General features: G+C 45.6%; 1 protein-coding gene across 5 annotated transcripts in view; it reads left to right on the plus strand.

The window, feature by feature from the left end:
• Nucleotides 1-3122: 3122 nt before the first annotated feature.
• lrch1 (leucine-rich repeats and calponin homology (CH) domain containing 1) overlaps nt 3123-11208 on the plus strand; it is a 52826-nt gene continuing 44740 nt past the window's right edge. For all 5 annotated transcript variants that reach the window (XM_072686667.1, XM_072686668.1, XM_072686663.1 and 2 more), the window contains exon 1: nt 3123-3455. In XM_072686667.1, the coding sequence (XP_072542768.1) occupies nt 3224-3455 (232 nt within the window). In that variant the 5' untranslated portion in view covers nt 3123-3223. The remainder of the gene's footprint in view (nt 3456-11208) is intronic.

Below are 11208 nucleotides of genomic sequence, written 5' to 3' on the forward strand. Positions count from 1 at the left end.
TCTCTCTCTCTCTGTATTACCCTAATACAGTCATCCCACACCACGACGTCTCGCTAGTGTCATCCAAGCCATTCTATGGCTATTCCCTCTATTAGGTAGGTGGTCCTAATGTTCTGATAAGACTGTGTAGATTAAACTACCCGACACTTTTTGAGTGTGCTTATGAGGGACGTGTGCTATTATCCCACAATGCAATGCGAAATGGACAAACGTTCAACCGAATCGTGCACTTCATCACTTCCTGTTAGTACGAATAGGGTCAGTATGCTAACATGTGCTGTGCTAACCTGCCGAACCCGCACTGCTGAGTGTGTTAGTATGTAGCATTAGTGTGTAGTGCGCAATTGGGACGCAGCCGCTGTTTCATTTATTCTATGGAATAAAGAGAAGCTGGACAAGCGGTGTAGCAATGGAGGTGGTGTCTGATGGTTTGGGTGGAGATCAGTGGAAAAACATCTCGGCGGTTATGAGAGACTGCCTACACCTCATCTCTGATCATGGGGGGTTTAAAGTGCTCCCAGTGGTCTAACTGTAGAATTACCCAGGCCCAACGCTCAATTAGCCAGGCCAAAGCTCCAGAGCTGTGTTGTGTAAGTTGAGCGTGTGTGTGTGAGTGTGTGTGTGAGTGAGTGTGTGTGTGTGTGTGAGTGACTGTGTTCTGTAATCAGAAAACAGCTTTCCGGTGAAGTGTGTGGCTCAGGCGGCCTGCTGAGTCAGCAATCTCAGAGGCAGAAAGCGGCCTTCCTCGCCCTCCCCCACCCTCATACACTCCCTCCTTTACTTTCTGTTTTCAGTCTGTCAGTCAACAACACTGTAGACTGGTTCTTAGACGTTCTTCACCTAATGGTGATGAAGACGCTGCCTGATGCCTGAGACACGGTTCTACCAGAGTTCTGAGAAGAGTTCGGCTCTAGAACCTGCTTTTAGAACCAGATCATTAAAATGGTGGAGGGATACATGCTGCAGGGTGTAGTGCGGCTACAGAAAGTAGTCCCTAAAGAGAACTGGATTAGTTCAGATTCTCTATTCACTATTTTACCTTCATCATCATCATCATCATCATCATCATTATCATCATCATTCCATATAAAACTCAGAAGACTCGTGTAGCTGCACTGGTGGGTTTGTATGGGAGATAAATTATGGGCTGTATCGCTGTGTCTGTGTCTGTGTCTGTGTTTTAATTTCCCTCGTAAATCTACATCATGTGGCCGGACTTTGTCCCTGGACTCAGGAACTCGTCCAGGTCGGTGGCCTTTAGACAGCTGAAGCTTAATGTTCAACAGGCTGTTCAGGTTCCAGCAGCGGTGACAGATTTGTACTGTGTGCTGTAAACAATAACATCAACATCAACCTGGTTGGTTAAGCTGGTTGACCAGCTTAGCTCCTGACCAGCATAGGGCATGTTTTTGTTTGAGTTTGATGGTTTAGCTGGTCGAACAGCCTGACCAACCCGACCAAGCCAGCTAACCAGTATGACCAAGGTGGCAGACCAGCATGACTGTCATGATCATCATGTACCAGTATGACCGGTTCATGGTCAAGTTGGTCATGCTAATAGACCAGCTAGTCCATCAAACTCAAATGAAAACATAAGCTAAACTGGTCAAGAGCTGGATAAGCAGCTAGCTTTCCAGTATAGGGTATATTTCCCCTGGGTTACTGGGTTTTTAACCACCTTAACCATAAAAAAAAAATAATAATAAAAAATAAATAAATAAATAAATAAATAAATATATAAATAATATAATATAATAAATCATATATATAATTACTGATTTATTTAGGATATAATAATGTATGCCTTTTTAAATTTGTCATTAATTTAACATTTAAAGAACTTTAATAACTGGACTATTTCCAGTTTATGTAGTCTATTTCTTACTGCGTAATAAACTATTAAAAACTGCATATCTCTTGTTAAAATATATGTTACAAAAAAGCTGGGTAACCGGTAAAACAAATTAATTGTATAAGCATAAATTTGATATATTTATTTTACATTCACATTTATAAATATTTATTTTTTAAGATAAAAACATTGATGCATTTATTTACTTTTAAAAAAGTAAATGTATTATTGTTTGTTACATTTCTTCTCTACATTTCTGTAGTGGCATATTCCTCGTTAAATGTGGTTTATATAAGTATATAATTTAAATTAAAATCCACTATAAAAAGTTACATAAAAGTTTAAATGTGATATATATAGTTACAATAAATAAATAAGTATTTATGTAAGATATAATCATTGATGCCTTTCTTTACTTAAAATTTTTTTAATATTTTTATTTTATTTTTTATTTTAAACATTTTAATAACTTTAATAACGAGACTATTTTCCAGGTTTTTGCAGTCTTGTCGTTTTTTAACTGCATAATAAACTATTTAAAATTATATATCCCTTGTTAAATATAGTTTATATAAATATATAATTTAATTTAAAATCCACTATAATTTTTTTTATGTATTATTATTTTTATGTATTTATTTATTTATTTTATTATTATTATTAATTTAACATTTTACAATTATTATTAAAAAAATATATTTAACATTTTAATAACTTTAATAACGGGACTATTCCAGTTTTTCCAGTCTTGTCCTTTTTTCACTGCACAATAAAATATGAAATAGTGCACATCCCTCGTTAAATTATATATATGTAAATTTTAATTATATAATATTTATATATTAAAATAAAAAATAAAAAATAAAAATACGTTACAAAAAAGCGTAATGAAAAAATATCAATTCGATATATATTTACATTTATCAATATTTATTTATTTAAAATATAATCATTAATGCCTTTTTTACTTTTAAAAAGTGTATTATAATAAAATAAATATTTAATAATATTTTTTTTATATAACTTTAATAACGGGATTATTTCCCATTATTTTCACTGCATAATAAACTATTAAATAGTGCCTATTCCTCGTTAAATGTAGTGATATATGCATATATTCCTGTCAAATATTAAATGAAATAAATAAATGTATATCGTAGCTGTAGAGTTACCAGCAGAGCGCGCAGCGGTCAAGCTTTTAGGCCCCTTGGCAACGGCCAACAGCTTGCACCGAGTGCGCATGCGCGCTCAGCACAGTGAAACTGGGGATAGTACAGGGGGGGATTTCTGCGCAGCGTTCCTCTCCTCTTGGATTTACGGCGAGTCTCTGGAGCGGTCCCTTCTGTTTACTGTCGTCTTTCGGGGGCCAACATGACGGCGCTGGGGGCCGAGCCCCTCCGGCATTCCCAGCTCGCTCCCGTGGCGCCGCCGCAGCCGAGCCTCCTCGCACTGGGCTCCAGCCCCAACGTGCCCCTCAACCGCGGCTTGGAGAGGGCTCTGGAGGAGGCGGCCAACTCGGGCTTGCTCAACCTGAGCGCAAGGAAGCTCAAGGAGTTCCCCAGGACGGCCTCCAACTACGACCTGACCGACACGGTGGACGCAGGTAAAGGCTGGAGGAGGAGGGGGGTGTTTTTGTTGCCTCAAGTGCCCCCTTGCTCTGTCCCATCACCAGCATAACACTGGTGCTTTCATAGGGGGCTTAACTTGGCTTCTGGTTGGAATTGTCCGTTCCACCTTAAATGGTGCAGCAGTTGCATTCTGGCGCCTGGGGCGCCAGAATGCAACTGCTGCACCATTTAAGGTGGAACGGACAATTCCAACAAAAAGTGGGCGAATGAGCCCAAAACTTGACCTTTCGACCCCCATTCATTCTAACATTGTACACCTAGACCACCTTAGTGGTAAGGTGGGGTCGTGCAGATGTGCAGCCCCAGCACCTACTGGACCTTCTTGATGGTCAGTCAGTCACTTCCAGTCCAGGCAGCAGATATGGAAGCATCATATTGCCTCTAGCTTAGCTTGCCGTTGTGTGTGTGTGTGTGTGTGTGTGTATGAGAAGGTGTGCAGAACCAGAACCTGGTGGTCAGACCCCTCCGGTCCAGGAAACTAGTCCCACTAGCCCAGGCAGCGTTGGAGCAGATGTTGGCTCCAGCTTAGCATGCCATTGTGTGCGAGGCCCTGGCTTGGCTGTAGACATAGGGGGGTCGCTTGGGGAGCCTCCAGCTCCTGGCTTAGGCTTCAATGGTCCGGCCTGGGCTGACCACGCTGGCCATTGTCCACGGAAATCCCCTGACCTGACCAGACCCTGGGCATGGGGGGCTAAGGGCGAAGCGATGCTTGATGTAGGTGGACAACAGAATATTTTTGATATGATTCTGATGCATATGTAAATGAGCTCTGTTCTGATTGGCTGTCCAGCTTGAAACACCCCTCTAGTATCTGTGACATGACAAAAACACTGCTCTCCAATTGGCTTGTTTTGCATCTTAGTTTACATAAATAGACTAAATGGACCATGAGAATATATGTAAATGACCTCTGTTCTGATTGGCTGTCCAGCCTGAAACACCCCTTATATCTTCAGCATGAATGGGCGGGGCTTAACTGCTGTCAACTGTGACATCACACATACATTGATCTGAAAATGGCCTGTTTCGCAGCTTAGTTTACACAAATAGACTAAATGGACCATGAGGATGGATATGTAAATGACCTCTTTCCTGATTGGCTGTCCAGCCTGAAACACCCCTCATATCTTCAGCATGAATGGGCTATTGGCAGTACTTCTCTACAGGGACTAGACAAGCTGTGTATGTGTGCATTTGCACATCTGTGTCAGCAGTGGGTGCAACTTGAAGTAGCTGATTGCTTCGTTAGACTTCATTAGAAGGTGTCCATAAGTATTTGGACATATAGTGTAGGCCCTTTAACAAAGTGAAGAAGGCCTACTTCTCAAATGCTGCTGCCTGACACTGAAAGAACGTCCTGTAAAGCTGGCTGAGTGCGCTTTCTGGACGGACCACTTTCTTCTGTTTCTCTTAAAATGAAGCCAAAGGGAATCTTATCTCAGTATTTTAAACACTGGACAGCCAGAAGGAACATTCGCAGAATTTGGGACAGTCTGAAGCTCCTGGTAGTTTATATACAGACTGTGATTTACTGCAGTTTAGAGCCGCAGAGCCGCACTGAATCTGTTAGGAGGGTTTCAGCCTGGACTGCTTGTTGAACGGGGTACAATGCAGGGCAGCCAATCAGAGAGGAGCTCATTTACATATACGGGCACAGTAACTGATGAATTATGACTGATTAAAGTGGAGATCATTTTATAATAGGAGATAAAATATATGGATGAAAATTATTGCTATCAGATGTATAAATGTATATAAATACCATATGGATAAAAGTATTGGGACACCTGCTCATTCATTGTTTCTTCAGAAATCAAGGGTATTTTAGAGGAGGGAGCATTGCTGTGAGGATTTGATTGCATTCAGCGACAAGAGTGTTAGTGAGGTCACTCCACCTCATCCCCAACTCCCAACTTCGCTCAATTCTGGGGGGCTTTATACCCCTCTAGCCCACGTCAGATACAAACTGTGTCTTGGCTGATTGACTACATCTAGGGTCAGTGGTCAGTCATGGTACCTGTTTTGCCTAATTGATGCAAACTGATGTGTGTGTGTGTGTGTGTGTGTGTGTGTGTTTTTCCCGAGACCCGGAACTGTGTGAAACCTGACGCTGCGGTCTAAGGATGTTCTGAAGTGTAAACAGCTTTCTGCACAGGCCTGGTATCTGCCAGCAGTGCCCAGCATGTAAATCAGGCCCGTCAGGAACGATGGTGTCTTTCCTTGTTTGGCCGGGAATAAGTCAATAAGTGAACGTCAGGTTTTTTAAACCGGCTGTTACCGCGGCAACTCGGTTATCTGGCACCAGGCCGGGCCTGTAGTGATGCGGCTGGGATGACGGCGATGCCGTCCTGCTGGTCGGCGCGTTTGTCTGGAGTAACGCTGCAGCGAGCCGAGCCGAGTCGAGCCGAGCCGTGGGGAATGTTTAAGCGCGTGGGAGCTGCTTCCGTTCTTGCTGAATTCTTTCCAGTTCACATTCCCTGTACGGGTTCTGCGCAGATGATGAGTGTGTGTGTGTCTCTGGTCCTAGAGCGGTGCGGTGAGAACATCTCCAAAATAAGTAACAGGAAATGGGACGGCACGAGAAAGTCAAATTCCTCCCATTCCTCTGCGGTTCCTCGGAGATGTGTTCTCCTAACAGGGTGACGTCATGTTGAGTGTTTGAGTGTTAAGCCGTGTGACGTGTTGCCGGACATGGATACACACACACACACACACACACACACACACACACACACACTAGTTCACTGTGCCAGCAGATATGGAGGATGTTGTTACTGTTAGAACAAACAGAAAAGGTGCAGACTTTGATACAGAAGGTAAAAGTAATTCACTGTGTAATTAAGTATGTACTTTTGTAATTACACTTGAATAAAACATAAAACAAATAATTAGCATTGACTTCTAAAGTTGGTCAGTTTGGGTAGCCTGACCAGACATCCTTAAACAGGCAAAGCCCCAGCCATGTAGCCTGGCTACAGACCTGCAGTTAGCTAGTATGCCTGAGGGCTACCTACAGTTAGCTAGTACGCCTGAGGGCTACCTACAGTTAGCTAGTAGGCCTGAGAGCTACCTACAGTTAGCTAGTAAGCCTGAGGGCTACCTACAGTTAGCTAGTACGCCTGAGAGCTACCTACAGTTAGCTAGTAGGCCTGAGGGCTACCTACAGTTAGCTAGTAGGCCAGTGAGCTACCTACAGTTAGCTAGTACGCCTGAGAGCTACCTACAGTTAGCTAGTACGCCTGAGGGCTACCTACAGTTAGCTAGTACGCCTGAGGGCTACCTACAGTTAGCTAGTAGGCCTGAGGGCTACCTACAGTTAGCTAGTAGGCCAGTGAGCTACCTACAGTTAGCTAGTACGCCTGAGAGCTACCTACAGTTAGCTAGTACGCCTGAGGGCTACCTACAGTTAGCTAGCAAGCCTGAGAGCTACCTACAGTTAGCTAGCAAGCCTGAGAGCTACCTACAGTTAGCTAGTAAGCCTGAGAGCTACCTACAGTTAGCTAGTACGCCTGAGGGCTACCTACAGTTAGCTAGTACGCCTGAGGGCTACCTACAGTTAGCTAGTACGCCTGAGGGCTACCTACAGTTAGCTAGTACGCCTGAGGGCTACCTACAGTTAGCTAGTAGGCCTGAGAGCTACCTACAGTTAGCTAGTAAGCCTGAGAGCTACCTACAGTTAGCTAGTACGCCTGAGGGCTACCTGCAGTTAGCTAGTAAGCCTGAGAGCTACCTACAGTTAGCTAGTACGCCTGAGAGCTACCTACAGTTAGCTAGTACGCCTGAGGGCTACCTACAGTTAGCTAGTACGCCTGAGAGCTACCTACAGTTAGCTAGTAAGCCTGAGAGCTACCTACAGTTAGCTAGTAAGCCTGAGAGCTACCTACAGTTAGCTAGTAAGCCTGAGAGCTACCTACAGTTAGCTAGTAAGCCTGAGAGCTACCCACAGTTAGCTAGTACGCCTGAGAGCTACCTACAGTTAGCTAGTAGGCCTGAGAGCTACCTACAGTTAGCTAGCAAGCCTGAGGGCTACCTACAGTTAGCTAGTACGCCTGAGAGCTACCTACAGTTAGCTAGTAGGCCTGAGAGCTACCTACAGTTAGCTAGCAAGCCTGAGGGCTACCTACAGTTAGCCTGAGAGCTACCTACAGTTAGCTAGTACGCCTGAGAGCTACCTACAGTTAGCTAGTAGGCCTGAGAGCTACCTACAGTTAGCTAGCAAGCCTGAGGGCTATCTACAGTTAGCTAGTACGCCTGAGAGCTACCTACAGTTAGCTAGTAGGCCTGAGAGCTACCTACAGTTAGCTAGCAAGCCTGAGGGCTACCTACAGTTAGCTAGCAGGCCTGAGGGCTACCTACAGTTAGCTAGTAGGCCAGTGAGCTACCTACAGTTAGCTAGTACGCCTGAGAGCTACCTACAGTTAGCTAGTACGCCTGAGGGCTACCTACAGTTAGCTAGCAAGCCTGAGAGCTACCTACAGTTAGCTAGTAAGCCTGAGAGCTACCTACAGTTAGCTAGTAAGCCTGAGAGCTACCTACAGTTAGCTAGTAAGCCTGAGAGCTACCTACAGTTAGCTAGTACGCCTGAGGGCTACCTACAGTTAGCTAGTACGCCTGAGGGCTACCTACAGTTAGCTAGTACGCCTGAGGGCTACCTACAGTTAGCTAGTAGGCCTGAGGGCTACCTACAGTTAGCTAGTAAGCCTGAGAGCTACCTACAGTTAGCTAGTACGCCTGAGGGCTACCTACAGTTAGCTAGTAAGCCTGAGAGCTACCTACAGTTAGCTAGTACGCCTGAGAGCTACCTACAGTTAGCTAGTACGCCTGAGAGCTACCTACAGTTAGCTAGTAAGCCTGAGAGCTACCCACAGTTAGCTAGTACGCCTGAGAGCTACCTACAGTTAGCTAGTAGGCCTGAGAGCTACCTACAGTTAGCTAGCAAGCCTGAGGGCTACCTACAGTTAGCTAGTACGCCTGAGAGCTACCTACAGTTAGCTAGTACGCCTGAGAGCTACCTACAGTTAGCTAGTAGGCCTGAGAGCTACCTACAGTTAGCTAGCAAGCCTGAGGGCTACCTACAGTTAGCCTGAGAGCTACCTACAGTTAGCCTGAGAGCTACCTACAGTTAGCTAGTAGGCCTGAGGGCTACCTACAGTTAGCTAGTAAGCCTGAGAGCTACCTACAGTTAGCTAGTACGCCTGAGAGCTACCTACAGTTAGCTAGTAGGCCTGAGAGCTACCTACAGTTAGCTAGCAAGCCTGAGGGCTACCTACAGTTAGCCTGAGAGCTACCTACAGTTAGCCTGAGAGCTACCTACAGTTAGCTAGTAGGCCTGAGGGCTACCTACAGTTAGCTAGTAAGCCTGAGAGCTACCTACAGTTAGCTAGTAAGCCTGAGAGCTACCTACAGTTAGCTAGCAAGCCTGAGGGCTACCTACAGTTAGCCTGAGAGCTACCTACAGTTAGCCTGAGAGCTACCTACAGTTAGCTAGTAGGCCTGAGGGCTACCTACAGTTAGCTAGTAAGCCTGAGAGCTACCTACAGTTAGCTAGTACGCCTGAGAGCTACCTACAGTTAGCTAGCAAGCCTGAGGGCTACCTACAGTTAGCTAGTACGCCTGAGAGCTACCTACAGTTAGCCTGAGAGCTACCTACAGTTAGCCTGAGAGCTACCTACAGTTAGCTAGTAGGCCTGAGGGCTACCTACAGTTAGCTAGTAAGCCTGAGAGCTACCTACAGTTAGCTAGTAAGCCTGAGAGCTACCTACAGTTAGCTAGTACGCCTGAGAGCTACCTACAGTTAGCTAGTAGGCCTGAGGGCTACCTACAGTTAGCTAGTAGGCCTGAGGGCTACCTACAGTTAGCCTGAGAGCTACCTACAGTTAGCTAGTAAGCCTGAGAGCTACCTACAGTTAGCTAGTAAGCCTGAGAGCTACCTACAGTTAGCTAGTAGGCCTGAGAGCTACCTACAGTTAGCTAGCAAGCCTGAGGGCTACCTACAGTTAGCTAGTAGGCCTGAGAGCTACCTACAGTTAGCTAGCAAGCCTGAGGGCTACCTACAGTTAGCTAGTACGCCTGAGAGCTACCTACAGTTAGCCTGAGAGCTACCTACAGTTAGCCTGAGAGCTACCTACAGTTAGCTAGTACGCCTGAGGGCTACCTACAGTTAGCCTGAGAGCTACCTACAGTTAGCTAGTACGCCTGAGAGCTACCTACAGTTAGCTAGTACGCCTGAGGGCTACCTACAGTTAGCTAGTACGCCTGAGAGCTACCTAAAGTTAGCCTGAGAGCTACCTACAGTTAGCTAGTACGCCTGAGGGCTACCTACAGTTAGCCTGAGAGCTACCTAAAGTTAGCTAGTACGCCTGAGAGCTATCTACAGTTAGCTAGTACGCCTGAGAGCTACCTAAAGTTAGCTAGTACGCCTGAGAGCTATCTACAGTTAGCTAGTAAGCCTGAGAGCTACCTACAGTTAGCTAGTAGGCCTGAGAGCTACCTACAGTTAGCTAGCAAGCCTGAGGGCTACCTACAGTTAGCTAGTACGCCTGAGAGCTACCTACAGTTAGCCTGAGAGCTACCTACAGTTAGCCTGAGAGCTACCTACAGTTAGCTAGTACGCCTGAGGGCTACCTACAGTTAGCCTGAGAGCTACCTACAGTTAGCTAGTACGCCTGAGAGCTACCTACAGTTAGCTAGTACGCCTGAGGGCTACCTACAGTTAGCTAGTACGCCTGAGAGCTACCTAAAGTTAGCCTGAGAGCTACCTACAGTTAGCTAGTACGCCTGAGGGCTACCTACAGTTAGCCTGAGAGCTACCTAAAGTTAGCTAGTACGCCTGAGAGCTATCTACAGTTAGCTAGTACGCCTGAGAGCTACCTAAAGTTAGCTAGTACGCCTGAGAGCTATCTACAGTTAGCTAGTACGCCTGAGAGCTACCTACAGTTAGCTAGTACGCCCGAGCAGCTGAGAGCTTAGTTAGCCAGTAAGCCTCAGAGAAAACTGATTAGCCAGCACGTCTCAGAGCTAGTAGGCCGAGGAGCTAGCTAAGCTACTAGCTGGAGCCTGAGAGCTACCCAAGCACACCTTTACTGAGTGACTGTGAACAGATGGGGTCGGTTTAGGACGATACTCAGAACCAAGGGGCTTGAATTAGATGGTGGTGCATAACATCTGGACCAGTATACCCTCTTAGGTCGGTCCTGAGGTGGGAATTGGCTCTGAGAAAGCCGTACTCTGTTCTCTGACTAATTTCTCACAGTTTCATCGTTTTAGCGTCACACTGGATCCGAGATGGGGATGTGTGGCTCCTGCACTTCCCTGTTGCAGTTTCAGGCTGGGACTTGTTCAGCACCCTCACAGACATGCACTCGCTGCCTCGTTTCATGGGAAAATACCTGATGTGGTTGGAAAGGTGCTGGGCTGTTTGGTGCTTTCCATTACTAATAAAACCCCAAATATCTGCTGATGTCCGTGCGAGTTTCACTTGGTCGCATGGTTAGAGGCCTAGTCTAGGCCTAGCCGCTAGCTTCTCAGCCTACAGTTGGGGGATCGGGGCAAACCGGTCCTAATATACGATCTCTTTACCAAAGCAGCTCTTACTGTTTATTTGCAATCTAACTGAAAGCAGAGCGAGTGTAAACACTACAACCTCCCCCATAGGGGGGTTAACTGTACCAGACTGATGGGGGTGCTGTAACACTCACCAAACAGTCTGGTAAATCCATACAAACTCTA

Source organism: Salminus brasiliensis, chromosome 8 (assembly GCF_030463535.1).
Source record: "Salminus brasiliensis chromosome 8, fSalBra1.hap2, whole genome shotgun sequence".
NCBI classification, from domain to species: domain Eukaryota; kingdom Metazoa; phylum Chordata; class Actinopteri; order Characiformes; family Bryconidae; genus Salminus; species Salminus brasiliensis.